This window comes from Tursiops truncatus, chromosome 8 (assembly GCF_011762595.2).
Source record: "Tursiops truncatus isolate mTurTru1 chromosome 8, mTurTru1.mat.Y, whole genome shotgun sequence".
NCBI lineage: Eukaryota > Metazoa > Chordata > Mammalia > Artiodactyla > Delphinidae > Tursiops > Tursiops truncatus.
Window position 1 is genome coordinate 39,306,183 of NC_047041.1, and position 20,081 is coordinate 39,326,263.

Here is a 20,081-nt window from a genome sequence, read left to right on the forward strand (position 1 = left end):
GTGGCTCAAGGGTCCACGGAGGTCCAGGCCTTCTCTCTCCCTCTCTTCTCACAGGACCTGGTGGCCCAGGTTCAAGAACAATTCCATCAGGTCAGAGACTCTCTCTGGACCACTTGGTGGGGCACAGTACTCATCAACCAAGGATCCCCAAAGGAAGCAGACCACTCCTGAATTTCAAAAATCAACCAACTTCCCGTGAAAGAGTGACCCTTGCTTAGCAAAGCAAAGCCACACCCACTTGCGGGTTCGGACCTAGCGAGCATGTTTGGGCAACTGTTGGCCAGGAGCCAGTTTTACATCAGGAACAAGTAGCATCTTGGCAAATCATTTATCCTAATAGAAGAGTCCCTCATATTTGAAGGGGTCAGCGACATTGGAGGAGAGGCGTGAATCTCAACGCTGGGTGATGTCTACCTCTCAGATTGTACATTAGGAGCTATAATGAGGAGTGAGGACCAAGAAGCGAAGGAGTGGTTTGCCTGCTACCTCTGCAGGACATGTGCTCTGTGGCTTGTGCAGGAAACACTGTGCAACACCAGTGGGAGTGAAATGTACTTTCCCCTCTTGGAGTGAGGGCTGCAGCTCTTAGGGGCATGAAAGAGAAATGGTGGGGGATTGTCTCTTCCAGAGAGAGATGGCTAGAAAAGCTTAGTGGATCATAGGTCAGTTCAGATCAGATCAATTCCCCTCGATGTGCCAGGGCCAGAGATGAACAGATGAACAAGACACAGCCCTTGTCTTCCCAGAACAGACCAACCGGTGGGGGAAATAGACAGATAATATCAATAAGATATAGTATCAGAGAGACATACCCAGGGTGCCATGGGAGCCTGGTGGAGGGACACCTCATCACGAAAAGGGCTTGGGCTACGTGAAAGAAATGACACTTGGGCTGAGTCTTTAAGTATGAACAAGAACTTACTCATGGAAGAAAGTGAGAAGAGCACTCGGGCAGGAACAACAGTGTAAGCAAAGGCCCAGAAGCATGACCAGCATGGGTGAGTTAAGGAAACGAGCTGAGAGTTCATAGGTCAGAAAGTAGGAAGGTAGGAGGGCAGGGAGCTAAGGCCGTTAGTGAGGGAGGGGCCAGGCTCTGTATGCCAAACTAATAAACAGGTTAGACTTTATTCTATAGGCTATAAGGAGGCCCAACAGGCTTTAAATAGGGGTAGGACCCATTTACAGAGTTCCAAATTGCAGTAGGTGCCATTGATTTCTGTATGCCCACCTTCAGACTATCAGGTTCCAGAGTGATCTTTCTAATGCACAAATCCAATGATATTGCATGAGTGAATCAAAAGAGTTACTCAGGAACAAAGAGAAAGGTTGTCAAGCTGCACTGAGGATCCCGCGGAGATGAGAAATCATGAATTTGCAGAGCCGCCAACTTGCACTGCTGTGTCATGTTCTCCATGATGGAGACAGTCAGAATTTTGCCATGTCAGACTCGAGAGTGAAGAGTGCTGGTGAGAGACCAATTTTGATAACTCACCACAGTGGTGAAGGTTGGGTAAGAAGGAGCACAGAGACGGCCCAGCACCTGAGTCCTGGCCTTGCTCTTTCCTCACGGGACAAACAACATGAGCTTCAGTGCCCAGTCCACCTTCTCCAACTACCGGTCCCTGGGCTCCGCGCATCACCGGGCCACCGGGTCCGACTGGTCACCAGCGCTGCCAGCGTCTATGCAGGCGCCGGGGGCTCGGGCTCCCGGATCTTTGTGTCCCACTCCACCAGCGTCCAGGGCGGCTGGGGATCCAGGAACATGGGCACCGGGATGGCCAGGGGTCTGGTGGGTATAGGGGGCATCCAGGGCGAAAAGGAGACCATGCAAGACCTGAATGACCGCCTGGCCTCTTACCTGGAGAGGGTGAAGAGCTGGAGGCCGATAATAGGAGACTGGAGTGCAAAATCAGGGAACACCTGGAGAAGAAGAGACCCTAGGTCAGAGACTGGGGGCATTACTTGAAGACCATCGAGGACCTCAGGGCTCAGATTTTTGCAAGTTCTGTGGACAATGCCTGTCTTACTGCTGATGACTTTAGAGTCAAGTATGAGATGGAGCTGGCCATGTGCAAGTCTGTGGAGAGTGACATCCACAGGCTCCACAAGGTCACTGATGACACCAGTGTCACCTGGCTGCAGCTAGAGCCTGAGACCGAGGCTCTCAAGGAGGGAGGAGCTGCTCTTCATGAAGAAGAACCACGAGGAGGAAGTAAAGGGTCTGCAAAACCAGACTGCCAACTCCGGGTTGACCGTGGAGTTGGATGCCCCCAAACCTCAGGACCTCAGCAAGATCATGGTAGACATCCGGGCCCAGTATGACAAGCTGGCTCAGAAGAACCGAGAGGAGCTGGGCAAGTACTGGTCCCAGCAGACTGAGGAGAGCACCACAGTGGTCACCTCGCAGACCGCTGAGATAGGAGCTGCTGAGATGACACTCACGGAGCTGAGACACACCGTCCAGTCCCTGGAGATCGACCTGGACTCCATGAGAAATCTGAAGGCCAGCTTGGAGAACAGCCTGAGGGAAGTGGAGGCCCGCTATGCCATGCAGATGAAACAGCTCAGTGGGGTCCTCCTGAACCTGGAGTCGGAGCTGGCCCAGACCTGAGCAGAGGGGCAACGCCAGACCTAGGAGTACGAGGCCCTGCTGAACATCAAGGTCAAGCTGGAGGCTGAGTTCAACACCTATCACAGCCTGCTGGAAGATGGGGAGGACTTCAGTCTTGGTGACGCCGTGGACAGCAGCAACTCCATGCAAACCATCCAGAAGACCACCACCCTCAGGCTTGTAGACGGCAAAGTGGTATCTGAGACCTCAGGCACCAAAGTTCTGAGGCATCGAGTTAGCAGAAGCAGGAGGCCAATAAAAGTTGAGACGTTACTGCAAAAAAAAAAAAAAAAAAAAAAAATAAGGAGCATAGCACAGTGCCTGGTACATGGTGGGTGCTCAGTACATTTTTGTTGAATGATGAGAAGATGGGAAGATGGGTATGACAGTTACCAATTTTACTCACTGGTGAGTGTGTGTCGTCCCGTCCCCACCCCACCCCACCCCACCCCACCCCTGGTCTTCTAGTAAGATGCACCCACTTTCCTGACATGTGATCCAGGGCTGGCCAATCAGAGTACTCCACTCCTCTCCCACAACCACGATAGGCCCCAAGATGGTCATGTGACCCACAGCAGGCCAATTAGTGCTCTTCCCAACACTGCAACTGGGACTAGCTGGAAGCCAGCCTTTTGCCTGTAGAATTATACTGGAAGGATGAAACTCTAGGGCTCACCACAACCATCTTCACCACACAGAGGAGCCCTCTCTACAACAGTGGGGAATGACAGAGCAGAGCTGAGAGATGAAAGCACTGTGCTATGCTCCTTCTTACGCAACCTTCACCACTGTGGTGAGTCATCAGAATTACTCTCTCACCAGCACCCTTCACCCTCGAGTCTGACATGGCAAAATTCTGACTCTGTCTCCATCTTACACATCTGTCTTTTCTGCTGGTCTGTTGCTGGAGAACATGACACAGCAGTGCAAGCTGGCGGCTCTGCAAATTCATGATTTCTCATCTCAGCTGGATCCTCAGTGCAGCTTGACAACCTTTCTCTTTGCTCCTGAATAACTCTTTTGATTCATTCATTCATTCATGCAATATCATTGGATTTGTACATTAGAAAGACCACTCTGGAACCTGATAGTCTGAAGGTGGGCATACAGAAATCAGTGACACCTATTGCAATTTGGAACTCTATGAATGGGTCATACCCCTACTTAAAGCCTGTTGGGCCTCCTTATAGAAATGAAAACGCTGGCTAGGGTCATCCCAGCCTATATAACACCTTTGTGTGAATTACGGAAAAGCACCTTTGCCTCAAGTTAAAAAAGCTCTGTGTTAATATATCAGGGTACAGGGAATTCCCTGGCAGTCCAGTGGTTAGGACTCAGCGCTTTCACTGCTGTGAGCCCAGGTTCAATCCCTGGTCAGGGAACTAAGATCCTGCATGCTGCACAGCACTCGGCAAAAAAAAAAGAAAAAATATATGTATGTGTGAGTGTGTGTGTGTGTGTGTGTGTGTGTGTGTATACACACACACACACACACATCCATCTATATACACATATATATCATTATATATTCCATATATATCCCATATATACATATATATCAGAGTACAACCTGAACAACCCTAAATCATGGGCCCTGGAAATAGAAACAGAGGCGGCTATGCCCTCTGCCATGTTCAGTAACCCTGAAGGGACGTTCTAGCCCCAGTGGCCATCCTGCCCTCTGAGGAAGGCTGGAGTTGGAAGGCAGGGGGACAGGAACGTGTCTCTGAGAGCCACGGGTGAGAGAAGCAGTCTTAGGGGAGGCAGGAAGTGGTTGGGACATGCACGGTTGCACCTGTGTGAACATATCTCCTGAGCCTGTTTAGGGCTTCGTATGCCAACGTGGCTTTATTAAAGAGGGGATTCTCCCTCACTGCTCCAGGGCTTAGCTGAAACTGTCCCACCTACCTCATGTGGTAGGTGAGCTCTGACCTCATTCACATTGTATGTGAATGGCATGTATTTCACATACAATGCCATGGGAATGGCCACCCCTTAGATGTGGTGCCCTTGTGCAGTATACAAGCTGAACAGTTGTACAGGGACCCTGAGTCTGACAAGCTCCTCTGACCCTAGATATCGTACCCCTGTCCTTCCCAGTTAAAAAGCCAGCAAAACTCTTTCTCTCTGAGCAAGTGTAAAATGGGTACCTACCATTTGCCACTGGAAAAGCCCTGACTGTTAATACACACTGACAAACAGAATGAAGTGTAACAGACAGGTCAGGGCCCAGACCCCAGGCTCTGGAGGTTTCTGTAAGTATTAAAATGGGAGTGGGAAGGAGACGATAAGAAAGCCGTTTAAGATATCTGAGGTAGAGTTGCTCTTGGTAACAGCAGAGTTGGAGATGGGTCCTGGGGGTGGGGACTGAAGCAGATGGAGGGAAGGGGAGAAAGTTGAGCGGAGAGGCTGGGCCACCCTCACAGGCACTGAAATTCCCCAGGCTGGTTGCAGGCAGGACGTAATCTACCTCAGAGAATTATGGGTAATTTCCTTTCCCCTCAAACCCTTCCCCTCCTCTGTCCCACTTAAACTTGATTGGTTGGTTTGTGCCTAAATTTGCAAGGAAGCCCAGCTACCCCAGCTAATGAGGACTGTTTACTCTTTCTATCGCTGGAGCGGGGAACGGGGGAGCCAAATAAAATCCAGTGTGTTCATCCCACAGGGAGGAAATCCCAAAGTGCCCCTGAGGCCTGGAGACGCACAATTTGCACCCTTCGATTCCCACCCCATGCCAGAGGAACTGTAATTTGCTGAAGAGTCTCAGAAACTTCGATGTTATCACTTTGCTCATCTCTTTCCAAAATCACCTCGAGTAACCATGATGCAGTGGAAAAAATGTGAACTTCAAAGTACAACAGATCTAGTTTGAATTCCAGTTCTGACCTTGGACAAGTTACTTGATATTTCTGAACCTATATTTCCTTAAGTCTAAAAAAAGGGGGAGTGGGGCACTGCGGAATTCCCTGGTCCAGTGGTTAGGACTCAGCGCATTCACTGTGGTGGCCCAGGTTCAATCCCTGGTAGGGAAACTAGGATCCTGCAAGCCACGTGCTGTGCTCAGCCATAAATAAATTAATTAAATAACAATTCCCATCTCATAAGGCTGTTGTGATAGTTACATGAAATCATTTCCATAGAGCCACTCCCTTAGTGCCAGCACAGAGTTCCCACTTCTACCACTATAATCCTTCCCCCCAAAGCCCCAGTGGCATCAGACCTCCCCTTCCATTAGCTGTACTGAACATGAGGATGGCCACACGGAGTGGAGAAAGAGAACTGGCTGAGGTATTAGGAGCCCTGCACTCCAGATGTGGCTTTAGGACTTCAACGGGCAACGCCCAGCCTGTCTGGTCCTCGACTTCTTCATCTGTAAATGCAGGTGGTGATTCCAGCCGTGCTCAACTCACAGAATGGATACGAGTTTTAAGGGAGCTAATGTGATTTGTAAATATCAGCAAAAATGGACATATTAAAGTACTAGTGAGTGACAGCAGTTTAGAGTGCTGCTTTCCTGAGAAGTATCGCATTTTCCCCTGCAGTAAAATGGAACCAGCCATTCATTTAATAAAGCTGAATTGGGGCATCCATCATGTGTCCAATCCTGTGCAAAGGATTAGCTCATCAATAACCCTTCTTCCAGGCTTCCCTGGTGGCGCAGTGGTTGGGAATCCGCCTGCCGATGCAGGGGATACGGGTTCGTGCCCCAGTCCGAGAGGATCCCACATGCCGCGGAGCGGCTGGGCCCGTGAGCCATGGCCTCTGAGCCTGCACGTCCGGAGCCTGTGCTCCGCAACAGGAGAGGCCACAACAGTGAGAGGCCAGCGTACCACAAAAAATAAAAAAATAACCCTTCTTCCTCGGTGCTACTGGATACATGGGTTGAACATCCATTTATTCATTAAATAAATAAATCTTTACTGAGCTTTTGAGACTTGAAAGGAGTTACTACCATATTTATCTCTTATAGGACATATTTAAGTCTTAATAATTTCATTGACTGTCACCTCTTTCTGACTAGACTGTGAGCTAGTTGAGGACAGGTGAGATTTGGGCAAGATTCAGTTTCTGTTAACTGACCAAATGTACCCACAGGACTGACTCAAATGACACGGTTGCCATGAGCTGCTTCTCTCTGACCGTTAACTATACTCATGGGGGCTGCTTGTCACCCTAGTCAGACCCAGGAGAGGGAACTGGACTCACCACGTTTCCATCACTCCAAAGGAACTACTGTTTGCCTTCCAGATGACTCAGAAGTCTCAAGGCCCTGGCCTGGCATCAGACCCCAGGTTAGCCCAGGGTAGTATCCTCTCTGTGAGCACAGCTTGGCATCTGCCCAACCAACATGTAAGCTCTCTGGTCCCTCTGCGGCTCACGAGGCTCAGGGGCCATTAAAGCTGGCTGGGGCCTCTGATATTAATGAGGGATGCTCTCAGCACAACTCAGCGCTGCTTCCTGGGCATCAGCCCACCAGGAGCAGAGACAGATCTCGCTGGCAAATGAGCTTCCCTCCAGGGCTGGGACAGTCCAAGGCAGCCCACTGGATGGGTGGTGTGGGAAAGATTTTGCTTCTCTTTTTCCCTTTGTCTCCTCCCTTCCTCCATCTCCCATCTCCATCCTCCCTTCCCTTCCTTGTCTCGCTTCACTTTCTTTTTTTGTCCCCTCCCCTCATGCACACTTCTTCTTACTCTCTTTCCTTATCACTTTTCCTGCTGTCCCATTGTCCCCCTCCTCCTTTATCTGGTGCCTACCTCCTTTCCTTTGCTCTTCATTTTTCTCACCTTTGTCTAATCCCATCTCTCTGCCACCTTGCCTCTTTCTGTCTTTTGTATACGTCTGCCTCTGTCTCTCTTTCCCTGTTTTCCTCTTTCTCCACTCCCTCTACATTTCTAACCCTCTCGCCCTCAATCTTGCAACCACTACAGAGGCACGAAAGCATGGTTTAGGGCACAAGAAAAGTCCAATTCTAATAGGACACAGAACACATAGAGGGGGTAAGCAGAAGAGCCTGGGATGGTATTTGAAATTATCTATGAGACAACCTTGAAACCAGGTTAAAGAGGGTTTTCTCCTTCCAAAATAAAACACAATATCATTTCGCACGCACAAGACTGGATAAAAATTTGACTTGACCAGTTGTTGGCAAGGATGTACAAACAATGGAACTTTCATACGCTGCTGGTGGAAATAAAATGTAAAATGGTGCAACCACCTTGGAAAACTATCTTTTTCTTTTCTCATAAAGTGCAATGTATATCTGCTCTATGACCCAGCAATTGCACTCTTTGGTATAAACCCAAGAGAAGTGAAAAACTATGATCACATAAAGACAAAACATAATCATAGCAAACTGATTCACAGTAGCCAAAATCTGGAAAATACCCAAATGTCCATCAATAAGAAAGTGGATAAATAATCATGGTACATTCATACAATGGAATACTACTCAGCAATAAAAAGGAACAAACACGTAACATAATGACAAATCTCTAAAACGTTATGTTGAGTGAAAGAAGCCAAACACAAAAGAATATGATTCCATTTATATGAAATTAAAAAATAGACAAATTGCTCCAGTTGATTTTGATTGCAACTTTGTGAGACTCTGAAGGAGAGGGCAGAGGTTTTTTTCATGTCATTAAAACTAACCTACTGTGATAAAAATGAGGAGGGTGGTGGCGTAGTACTGACAAGAGGGCAAGGGCAGAAGGGAGATTAACTGGAGAAGGAACCTTCTCAGATAATGGAAATGTTCTCTCATTTACATTTATACAAGTGTATACAGTTATCAAAATTTATTGAACTGGACACTTAATATTCTATTGTACGTAAACTATGTTCGTTTTTAAAATCACCCATAATTACATAATCCACAAAAAAATACTGCTATATTTTCTTTTTTTTCTATTCATATACAAATATATTTTCATAACTGAGGTTAAATGATATATACATCATTTTAACATCATTTTGTGCATTTTCCCACATCTTTAAAATTTGTTGAAAAGCATCCCTTTTAATGAATATAATAGATCATCCTAGAGATGTACCATAATTTGTGCCACCAGTTCCCTATTATTGGACAGGTATGTTGTTTCCATTTTTTCACTACTCTTAATGGCAATGTCATGACAAACATAAACGGAAATGTGTAGGTACTGAAGACTTTTTTACATTAAATTAGTGGTTTAAGAGCAGACCAGTTAAGTTTGACTCTCAGTTCCACCATTTACTAGTTGTGGGACCCAGGCAGGTTACTTAACCTTTCTCTGCTTCAATTTCCTCAGTGGAAATGATGGAGATGTTAATAGTAATTTACCTCTAGGGTTGTGGTGAGGTTTAATGGGGTAATAAATATAAAGCACTTAGACACGTGCCTTGCATTTAGTAAGTCCTCGAGAGGTATTAGCTATCGTATACAGTATTAGGAGGAAAGAAATACAACTGGGCTTAGAACGATTGATGTTGCAAACAAGTTAAAAAAAAATTATTGTTGTTGGAGGACTGGGGGAGACTGGAGAGAGTTTTTAGATTACCCCCAAAGTCTATATTTGGGTTGGCAGAGTGTAGACTAGGGATGGCATAGTCCACATTTGCCACATCCCTTGACCTTGGCAGATGTTACTATTCAACTACCACACCGCTCCCATGGAGCCCAGATATAGCCTCATAATCACTTTCATCACTCTAGATTCACGACTCTTTAATCAAGCTGAGATAAGGGGTGGGCTTCTTTACATCCTTGTTCTAGAGCAATGGTTCTCAACCCTGGTACATATTGGAATCATCTGGGTGGTGGGGTGGGCAGCCTTCCAAAATAGCCCCCAGTGATCCCCACCTCCTGCTAGGCAGGCACGTCCTTGTGTACTTCTCCCCTTTTTGAGTGCCGGCTGGACCCAGTGGCTTGTTTCTAATGAATAGAACATGGCAAAAGTAAGATGTAAGCTATTATATATAGAGTGGATAAACAACAAGGTCCTACTGTATAGCACAGGAAACTATAATCAATATCCTATGATAAACCATAATGGAAAAGGATATTTAAAAAAAGAATTTGTTATATATGTATAACTGAATCACTTTGCTGTACAGCAGAAATTAACACAACATTGTAAATCAACTATATTTCAATAAAAAAAGAATAGGGCAGGGCTTCCCTGGTGGCGCAGTGGTTGAGAGTCCGCCAGCCAATACAGGGGACGCGGGTTCGTGCCCCGGTCCGGGAAGATCCCACATGCCGCGGAGCGGCTGGGCCCGTGAGCCATGGCCGCTAAGCCTGCGCGTCCGGAGCCTGTGCTCCGCAATGGGAGAGGCCACAGCAGTGAGAGGCCCGCGTACCGCAAAAAAAAACCAAAAAAAAAACGTACAAACTTCTCATCATAAGACAAGTAAGTGCTAGAGATGAAACGTACAACATCATTAATATAATTAACTGCTTTATGTTATGTATGAAAGTTGTTAAGAGAGGAAATCCTAAGAGTTCTCATCACAAGGAAAAAATATTTTTTTCTTTAATTTTATATCTATATGAAATGATGGATGTTCACTAAACTTATTATGGTAATCATTTCATGGATGTATATTAGTCAAATCATTATGCTGTACACTTTAAACTTATACTGTGCTGTATGTCAATTATATGTCAATAAAACTGGAAGAAAGGAAAAAAAAGAAAATAGCTGTTCCCTCCCTGAGGCTTGGCACTGGCTCCTGGCTGATCATTTAACATTGACTGGTTTCCTGTGGTTCTTTGTGAATTGCTTACGATGCTAACCTGGATACCCTCAGGATCAGACCCCACTCTCAGGCCAGCTCCCAGATTGCCTTAAAAGGGCCTAGAGAGTCTCCTTCTGGGCCAAATTATGAACAAAAATTCACAATCAATGTACTGGAAAAATATGTAATCAAACTGATCTACTTAACAAACTTATTATCCTTCCCAGTACTTAAATCATGTCTCAATACAAGAAACGAAAATGTCAAGAGGATGAAAATAATGCAGTGTATCACAGTCTACAAAATTCTATTGAATTCTACCTGCTGCAATTTTGCACATATGGTCCTGAAATGATAGGTAAATGGTGGGATGTTTGGCATCTTGCTCTGTGACTTTATACCTAAGGAAGAAGGAAACAAATATTTACTGTGAAGGTATTATGTGTCAGGTACTGTGCTGGGCAATTCACATGTTATCTGGTTTACTAGCCTAGAGAAGCAGAGTAACAGCGATGGGGAGAACAGTCTCATAAGCTAAACAGCTGGGTACAAGTGAAGCTCTGCTCTTACTAACTCCTGCCTCCATTTTCTTATCTGTGAAATGGTCAGAATGATAATAATAGTACTTTCCTCATGGGGTAGATGAACTGATTAACGAATTACATGAATTACTACTCATAAGACACTTAGGACAGCACTGACTTTCCATGTTTAATAATCTACCTTTAGGGCTTCCCTGGTGGTGCAGGGGTTAAGAATCTGCCTGCCAATGCAGGGTACACGGGTTTGAGCCCTGGTCCGGGAAGATCCCACAGGCCGCAGAGCAACTAAGCCCATGCGTCACAACTACTGAGCCTGCGCTCTAGAGCCCGCGAGCCACCACTACTGAAGCCTGCCCACCTAGAGCCCGTGCTTTGCAACAAGAGAAGCCACCGCAATAAGAAGTTCGTGCACTGCAACGAAGAGTAGCCCCCGCTCGCCACAACTAGAGAAAGCCCGCGCTCAGCAAGGAAGACCCAACGCTGCCAAAAATAAATAAATTAAATAAATTTATTTGAAAAAATAATAATAAATCTACTTTTATGTTCACAGCATACTTGTGAGATAGTATGACAATGCTCAATTTACAGATGAAGTAACTGAAATTCAGAGATGTGAGGCAATTTGCCAAGGTCACAAAGTTAATAGTGCAGGAGGTATTTGAACTCAGGAATGCTCCAAGTACAGCCCAACATTAAATTCCTGGCATTATTCAATCCTGAGCTCCCATGATGTGTCAGGCACTGCAGAGAAAGCGATGAACTAGAAGATGAGGTCCTGTTTGTTTTAGGGAAAAGAGGGGAGCCCAAAACAACCAAACAGATGAAGAAAATTTCAGACAGTGACAATGCAATGAAGACAATGAAACAGACTGACGTCAATAGGCAAAAACGGAAAATGACCCAAATGTTCATCAACAGGAGAATGAACACACAAACGGCAGTAACGTATCCATACAATGGAATAGCAGGGAATGAAATTCTGATACACGTAACAACGTGGATGAATCTCAAAATCATTATGCTGGGCGAAAAAAAGCACATGCAAAATACTACATGCCATATGATTCTATTTACATCATTCTAGAGAATGCAAATGAATCTATATTGACAAAAAACGATCCAGTGGCTGCCTAGGGCTTAGGGCAGAGAGAAGGATGGGCTGACTGCCCAGAGGAAACTTCTGGAGTGAAGGAAATACTCTGTTTCCTGATGGTGGTGGCTGTTTCATGGGTGTATACATATAACGAAAGCCATCAAACTGCACATTTTAAATGGATACAGTTTCCTGCACATTAATTAAGCCCCAGTCAAGTTGATTTTAAAACATGGAATAGTGACTGTGCAGGTTGGTAGGGCAGGGCTACTTTAGGTCTCTCGAACAGAATGAAATTTGTGCTGAGAATGTAATGATGTTCAAGCGGTAAGAGATCTAGTCCAAGGGCACCCAAATATTCTCAACCCACGGCAAGCCCAGGGCAGGGGGCATCTGGTCCCTGATGCAATGAGGAGGTGCAGTGTCTAAAAAGAACTTAAAAATAAGAGTAAGACCCACTTAAGAAATTTCATTACCACCATGCACCGGCAATTGTAAACAATGTCAGTGACAGAATACTCTTCCCTGCTCAAGCAGACCACTCCTACAACCAGTGTTTTCAGAAATGGTCCATGGGATCAGAAAATTCTGTGTGGCACAGAGTTAACCTTAATTGTTTTTGAGTACAGTGGTAAACCGTGATTTTAAAATATGTCTCATAAGGCTTTCCTGGTGGCGCAGTGGTTAAGAATCCACCTGCCAATGCAAGGGACACGGGTTCGGGCCCTGATCTGGGAAGATCCCACATGCCGCCGAGCAACTAAGGTCGTGCGCCACGACTACTGAGCCTGCGCGCTAGAGCCCGGGAGCCATAACTACGGAGCCCGCGTGCCACAACTACTGAAGGCCGCGCGCCTAGAGCCTGTGCTCCGCAACAAGAGAAGCCACCGCAATGAGAAGCCCGCGCACCGCAACGAAGAGTAGCCCCCGCTCACCGCAACTAGAGAAAGCCCGCGCTAGAGAAAGCCCGCGCGCAGCAACGAAGACCCAAAGCAGCCAAAAATAAATAAATAAAATTAATTAATTAATTTTAAAAAATATGTCTCATAAGCTTTTATCGTACCTATTACAATTTCCTTCACAGTGCCCTGCCTTTGCGACTTTTTCATTGACTTTTATTGAAATTAGACTTGAATAGCTCAATTCCCATCTTGTACATGGGATACCCAGCCCATCTGGGTCCCTAATGGTCATGTCAGATCCTGCTGGCCAACCTGCTCACAAATGCCAGCGAATTCAGGAAAACTGTTATTTGTTTTTCTAATTTTTATTTTAGTTTTGTTGCGTTTGACTGAAAATCTCCTGCAGACCATATTCTGGGATCAAGCACCTGGCATCTGCTCCAAACCATGCATTCAGTGCCTAACTCCTCATTTTTACCAATGAAGAAACGGAGACCCAGAGATATTAAATCATTTCCATAATGGAACAGCTGAGACCAGGATTCAGGTTAGACTTTTGCCATCCACCACACTGCCCCCACTGCATATTTACTGAACACCTTCTACATGCCGGGCACTGTGCAGGAAGAGACAGCCCATAGAAGATCTGAAAGAAATGGTCTCTGCCCTTTAGAAGTGTAGTCTTAGCGTCCAAGACTAAAAAGGCATGAATCCACCAGGGAAATGTATTCAATTGCTGCGCACCTATTATAGAAGACGCTGAGCTGGACGCTGTGATAATAACTGACGTGGATCAGGGGTTCCCGTGCAACCATCCCACTTCACACCTGTGTCTTATTTGACCCTCCCAGCAGCATTACTAAGTAGTAATATCAGAATCCCACTTTTCAGAGAAAAAACTGCTGTAAAGGAATGTTAAGTAGCTTGCCTAAGGTCACACAGCTAGGAGTGGAAGCGCTGGGCTTTTCCTGGGTCTGTCAGACTCCAGAGCCAGAGCTCTTATCCAATGTTCTGCCCAGAATCACTATTATCATGCAGAAGGGATATTAAGAGAATAGCACCTGCACTTACCCTTAAGGTAACCGTAGGCTAGTAGGGGATAAGGCTTGCCTGCTTCATCACCACAACTCCTGCTCACAGAGGCTACACCCAGGCTGCGCGGTACAGGCAGTTTGGACCAGCCAAGTCCAAGGTAGAAAGAGAATTGCCATTTTGGATCTCCCCCTTAGCAGGCTTGGCCTCCATATGGTCCCAGAGTGACATGGGGAACACACACCAGCTCAGCTTAAGAGACTTAGGGCACTGTATGGCATCATAAAAGCCTGGCTCAAAGGAACCAATTTTAACAAAGATTTGTATAGGTCTTTCATACTGTAACATTCAACACAATCCCCTCCCACTTCAACCACCTGTCTGGCACCCTAATACCATACACACACACATAATAAACTACAAGCATATTTTCAAGGGAGACAAAAAAAAAAGCCCAAGAACTTAACAGGTTATCTAAATGTGGTCATCAATTTTGCCAAACTGAACACCAAGATATACGGTCTCACTGGAAGAGCATATTTAAAATCAGGGCTGTCCTTGAACATGAGAATTATATGGGGATATATATGGCTGTCATAAAGCTAGATCGCTATAAACACACATCATTTTCTTCTTCTGGAAGTGAAGAATGGCTCCTAAGGTTTTGAGAAAATAAACACCGGTGGATGTTTTTTTTTTAACCAAGTGGTTGATTGCTCAGAATAGGTACCAAATATCTGAGGGCGAAAGTTTATGTCAAAGACTTCAAAGGAGAAGCCTACATTTCATACTAAGTATGAATCTTGAATTATACCCTTATAGCAAAAACAAGCATCCTCAGTATCAGTATACAGACCCCTCAAATCTTAGTCCCAACATGCTTTTCTAGTTTTTCTCCCTATTCCTCCCTCTCTGCCTCAACCAGACTACTGCCATGCCTGGGATCTTGTAGGCACTTAACTAAAAGTTGTAGGAAGAAAAGAAGGAAGGAAGGGAAGGGAAGGGAAGGAGGGAGGAAGGTAGGAGAGAATGAACAAATGAAATAGTAAATATAATCAGGGCTTAAATGAACTCATGCTATCTCCCTCCTCCCCTCTATGAAATCCTACTCTATATAAAGGCTCCCATAAACTCAGATCAAAGTATCATTTGAATATGACACAAGAAGCTTCTAACTAGCCCAGAGCAGTGTTTTTCCATTGTGGCAGCACATTAGAATTATCCAGTGAGCTTTCAAAAAACAATAATGCCAGGGCCCCACCCCAGAAAATATGATTTAGTTGAACTGGAGTGAGGCCCAGGCCGCGGTGCTTTTTTTCTAATGTGCAGACAGGGTTGAGCATTTCTGATACAGCCCAACCCCCTCAGAGATCCAGAGAGTTGATGTTACTTCTCCAAGGCCAGAGAGCTGGTGGGTGACAGAGGCAGGACAGGAACTCAGAGCATCACTGAGTCACTTTAGCCTTTATCAGCTCTTGATCTCTTGAAATTCTTCCTGCTCTCTTACATCTCTCAGACTACAGTTTTTCTAATTCATGTGCCAGGTGCCAGGTACATGGCAGTGAGCAAAACAGCCAGTTTGCTCTCATCTCGGCCTCAGCAGGAAGAGCCCATATACCTGGAGGCCTTTCTCAATCTGGATCATGCTGTCTACTTTGTGAGTTTCTTGGTACCAGGAGCCATGAGTTAGTTATTCATCTTTGGAGCTGCAGGGCCTAGCATGTAGCCTGGTACGGGGTCAGATGTTATGACAGTTTGATGAATAAATAAATGAATGCAAGTGATTCCTGAATCCCCTTACATGGAATAAAAAAAAAAAAAGAAAACTGTCAAGAAGACCCCTTGTATGCGTCAGGACTTTCTCAATTTTATGTCAGAGAAATCCAACTTTTTAATTTTTTGAGGCAAAAGAGGGTATTTATTTGCTCATAACTGGCAAAGGCTAGTGTGCAGAATCCCAGACCTCAATCCGTGTCATGAGGGCTCTATCTCTCTTCTCCGCTCCCAGCTTAGTTTGTACCATCTTGGCTTCATGCTTAATTCAGGGCCTTTCCAATATTCCCAGTATTCCCAGGTTCATATCCTCTCATTTTAGCAATCCCAACAATGACCACATATCATTCCCAGGGAAGACTCTCAGGGCCCTGTCCAACCATCCCTGAACCAAACACTTTGGCTGGTGAAAAGTGTTCTCTGATTGGTCGGCCTGGCTCACAAGCTCACCCAGGGGCGGTCGGCAGGGTACCACTACTGTCAACCTCACCAAGAACACACGAAATTGGCAAGGAGTCCCCCTTAGGAACCAGAAGAAGGAGACAGGAAAATGTGCCGGACTGCCATGGTCTTCTATCTTTCCATCTTTCTGCTCCATCATCCTACTTGGCATGATGGCTTTCGTCCTCATCCATGTAACTTCATGGATACAAGATAGGTGCCACAGACCTAAACGTTATGATGTCTTCAAGGCAGGAAGAAAGGGAGAGGGGCAGCCCTAGCCTTATCTGTCACTTTTATCAAGAAAGCAGGGACTTTTCTGGTGGCACAATGGTTAAGAATCCACCTACCAATGCAGGGGACATGGGTTCGAGCCCTGGTCTGGGAAGATCCCACATGCCACGGAGCAACTAAGCCCGTGCACCACAACTACTGAGCCTGTGCTCTAGAGCCCGCGAGCCACAACTACTGAGCCCACGTGCCACAACTACTGAAGCCCGTGCACCTAGAGCCCATGCTCCTCAATAAGAGAAGCCACTGCAATGAGAAGCCTGCCCACTGCAACGAGTAGCCCCCGCTTGCCACAACTAGAGAAAGCCCGCGTGCAGCAACGAAGACCCAATGCAGCCAAAAATAAAAATAATTTAATTAATTAATTAATTAAAATAAAAGAAAGCAAAAACTTTCCCAGAAACACCCCAAGAAGACTTCCCTTAACATCACTGGCCAGCACTGGACAACTCTGCTACCCCCAGCTGCAAAGAAGGCTAGAAAATCTAGTTTTAACAAACTGGAGTTGAATTTCATGACTAGCTGGGATCAATACTAATTTCTCCTCCACCCTGTACTCTCCCTCCCCAGGGTTAATTACTCTTGCCCTGAGTCCCCATAGCATACCGGGCCTCCCTTATCAAAGAGACATATGCACTGTACAGCAATTGCTTGTTTTTCCAGCCCTACCCCTCGCTAGGATTTTTAAAGACTTCTATCTTATTCATAGGTGTATCCCCAACCTTTAGCACAGTGCCCAGCTTCAATCCACCAATATTTTATGACTGTCTACCACGTGTCAGGCCCTGTGCAGATAAGTAGGCTCTCAGTGAACACATCTTGTATGCATGGATGAATGGAGGTGTGGATGGGGGGTGGGTAGATAGTGGATGGAAGAATGGTGGATGGTAGATGGATAGATGGGTGGATGGATGGTGGATGGATGTATAGATGGATGGATGGTTGGGTGGGTGGATGCATGGACGGGTGGATGGATGGTGTTTAGATGGCTGGATGGTACATGGTGGATAGCTATCATCACTGTCCAGTGGCTCCACCCCGAGCAGCCTGAGGCTCCCTTGTCCTCTTCTCACCCCTCTCACCCTAGGCTGTCATTTCACCTACCTGAAAGCCTTCTCATTTCACATGGAGCCATTAGATGGTCCCTCTTGGTCCTCAGGCAACAGCTAATACCTTCCCTTCCTTCTGCCACCCAGCATCCAGCTGAATCTTGAATCAACACCAGTCAAGTGGGTGTGAACGGAAGGAGACTACTCATTTTTTGCTATTATTTACCTCTGAGTGTGTGCATTCCAACTGCTTCCTCTCTCTCTCTCTCTCTCTACCTCCCTCCCTCCCGCCCGTCTCCTCTTCCTTCTCCACTTCTTGGGAACTGGTTCAACCAGAGTACACCAGCTCATCTGCATCTGGTCTCACAGGACAGGCAGGAGGCAGCGGCGGAGGAGGAGCGGGCGGGCGGGCGGCCAGGAGCTGCAGCGGCTGCCACGTGAGCGCACAGCCGGGGCTGCGCCGCGCCGCGCCGCCCGGGACGCCAATGCCGGGCCGGCGGCGCGCGGGGCTTGCTCATGAGGCCTCTGCCGAGCCGGAGGAGGAAGAGCCACGGCCTCTCGCTGGGAGTCTTCGCCCTCTGCTTGGCTGCTGCCCGCTGTCTGCAGAGTAAGCAAGGGCCGGACCGGGCGGGGGGCGGGGGGCGCGGGGCGAGCCACAGCTTTCCGCGGGGCTGGGCGCGGCCTGGAGCGGGGACCCGGCCCGGCGAGGATCCCCCAGACCGGCTCCCGGGTCACTCTGGGTACGCGCCCCGCCCCGGGCGTTATCAGAGCCGGAAGGCGCCCGGAAGATAACCGGCGCGGCCCGGTGGCTGCCTCCTCTGCAGCATTTTTTATTTCTTTTTCCTGGAATAACCAGACTGCAGCCCAGGCATCCGCGACCCCCAGGGCACACGGGCCCCGCCCCCTACTGCGGGGACCCTCCCTCTCTCTTTCCCGCGCCTTCCCCGGTCCCCGGCGCTGGTCCCTGGTGCTGTAGGCCTCCCCACCTCTCAGAGGAACCCCCAGCAGACTGTCTCGAAGAGGAGGGGTTGTAGAGGTTTGGGTTGGGTGTTGGGGCCAGAATCCCTCAGGCCGGCGGTGGTCCTCACTCCTCTGCCCGGAGCGGAGGGTTTGGATGGGCTGTCCCCGGAATCCCCCGGCTTGGTGAGTCTGCAGGTAACGCACAGCCCCACAGACTACCATGGACCCAAACCACAGATTTGAATGCAGTTCTGCTTTCTCATTTAATCGTGATCCTTATGACCATTCTCATTTTACAGATTAGTCATCTGAAGTGTGGAGACTGACCAGTGCAGGGCCACTGGCGGTGGGAGGGTCTATAGTAAGGGGCGGTGCTTACTAAGCACGTTTGCGCTCACTGCCCCCGGGGCTTGACAACACTTCTTTCATTGAATCCTCGGAGCAACCCTACGAAAAAAGTGCCACTCTCATCCCTGTTTCACAAGTGAGGAAACTGATGCACAGCCGTCACCAGCTAGGCCGTGGTGGAGTTAGGATTTAAACCTGGGCAATCTAGCACGCTTGACCTTTACGCCTCTCTAGCTAGAGCCCAGCTGCAGATCTCAGAAACCCAAAAGGACTGGGAGGGGGGCATGTGCCTCTGGCTGTCTGTGGAGCAAGGAATAGCCAGCTTGTCCATCAGGTGGGTGGGTGTGTTTGGCCTTGCAGTGACCTTTTCTATCATTTTTCAACCCTTCAACATGTGTTTCCAGTCAGGCATTCTCATGCAACATCTGTACAGCTGTCCCAGGCATTCAAGGACCAACGATTCACCACAGTGTATACTTCATCTATTCACTCACTCATTCGTGGCACCCTCTGCTTCCAGGAAGCAGGCCACAGTCGTACTGGGGATACCATGGTTCACAGTCCTGTCCTCAGATGAGCAGACAAGAGTGCCGGCTTGGAGCGGCGCGTCCTGAGAGGCAGGAAGTGCCAAAGTTCTGGAAGCCCTAGAGGCTCAGGGGAATGAGGCCAAGCCTCCCAAAGGGAGCTGCACCTACCCACTGACAGATGGACAGGAGCAGCCAGGGGAAGAGGCAGAGGGAACACAGCGCGTCCTAGGTAAAGAGGGAGCACATGCAAAACCAGGAGGAAGGGTCAAAGTTTTGCAGTTCTCCATTGAATAGTGACTCCTGCAAAGCTGTAAACTCCAGGAAGACAGATTCCCAGCGCTTGTCCAGTGCCAGCCAGAGTCTACCCCTTAAGGATAGTGAATGGGTGTGCACCTGCCTGATGGGGGCCTGTGCTTCCGCGCCAGCACTGATGATGTAGAGGGGGCCTCCTCCCCGTCACCAGCTCCCTTCATTCTCTGCCTCTTCAGGCTCTGCCCAAAGCTTCCACCCAGAAATTCAGATATTCATCATTTACACTGAAGTCTGTGTGAAAGCGTGCTCCACAAACACAAACACACAAACACCCTGCATTTGAGGCCTTTTCTCTATAAACGGGACTGTTATGGACTGAATGTTTGTGTCCCCCTGAAATTCACATGTTGAAACCTCAGCCCCCAATGTGATGCTGTTTGGAGGTGGAGGCTTTGGAAGGCAGTTGGGTTTAGAGGAGGTCATGATGGTGGGGCCTCCACGATGGGGGTAGTGTCCTTATAAGAAGAGGAAGAGACACCAG

General features: G+C 47.5%; 2 protein-coding genes across 4 annotated transcripts in view; one reads left to right on the forward strand and one right to left on the reverse strand.

Annotated features, from left to right (window-relative positions):
- The window catches only part of HEPHL1 (hephaestin like 1), a 160,742-nt gene extending 143,071 nt beyond the window's left edge, over nucleotides 1-17,671 (reverse strand). Inside the window, exons 1-3 of the mRNA XM_073808310.1 lie at nucleotides 17,509-17,671; nucleotides 2,443-2,884; nucleotides 1,859-1,920 (exon numbers count right to left, since the gene is read on the reverse strand). Coding sequence (XP_073664411.1) covers nucleotides 1,859-1,920; nucleotides 2,443-2,490 — 110 coding nt within the window. The 5' untranslated portion in view covers nucleotides 2,491-2,884; nucleotides 17,509-17,671. The remainder of the gene's footprint in view (nucleotides 1-1,858; nucleotides 1,921-2,442; nucleotides 2,885-17,508) is intronic.
- An 86-nt stretch (nucleotides 17,672-17,757) lies between these two features.
- Nucleotides 17,758-20,081, forward strand: part of VSTM5 (V-set and transmembrane domain containing 5) — a 32,817-nt gene continuing 30,493 nt past the window's right edge. The window contains exon 1 of one of the 3 annotated variants that reach the window (XM_073808316.1): nucleotides 17,758-18,060. In XM_073808316.1, the coding sequence (XP_073664417.1) occupies nucleotides 17,970-18,060 (91 nt within the window). In that variant the 5' untranslated portion in view covers nucleotides 17,758-17,969. The remainder of the gene's footprint in view (nucleotides 18,061-20,081) is intronic. The other 2 variants (XM_073808315.1, XM_033862137.2) reach the window with 2 other exon arrangements.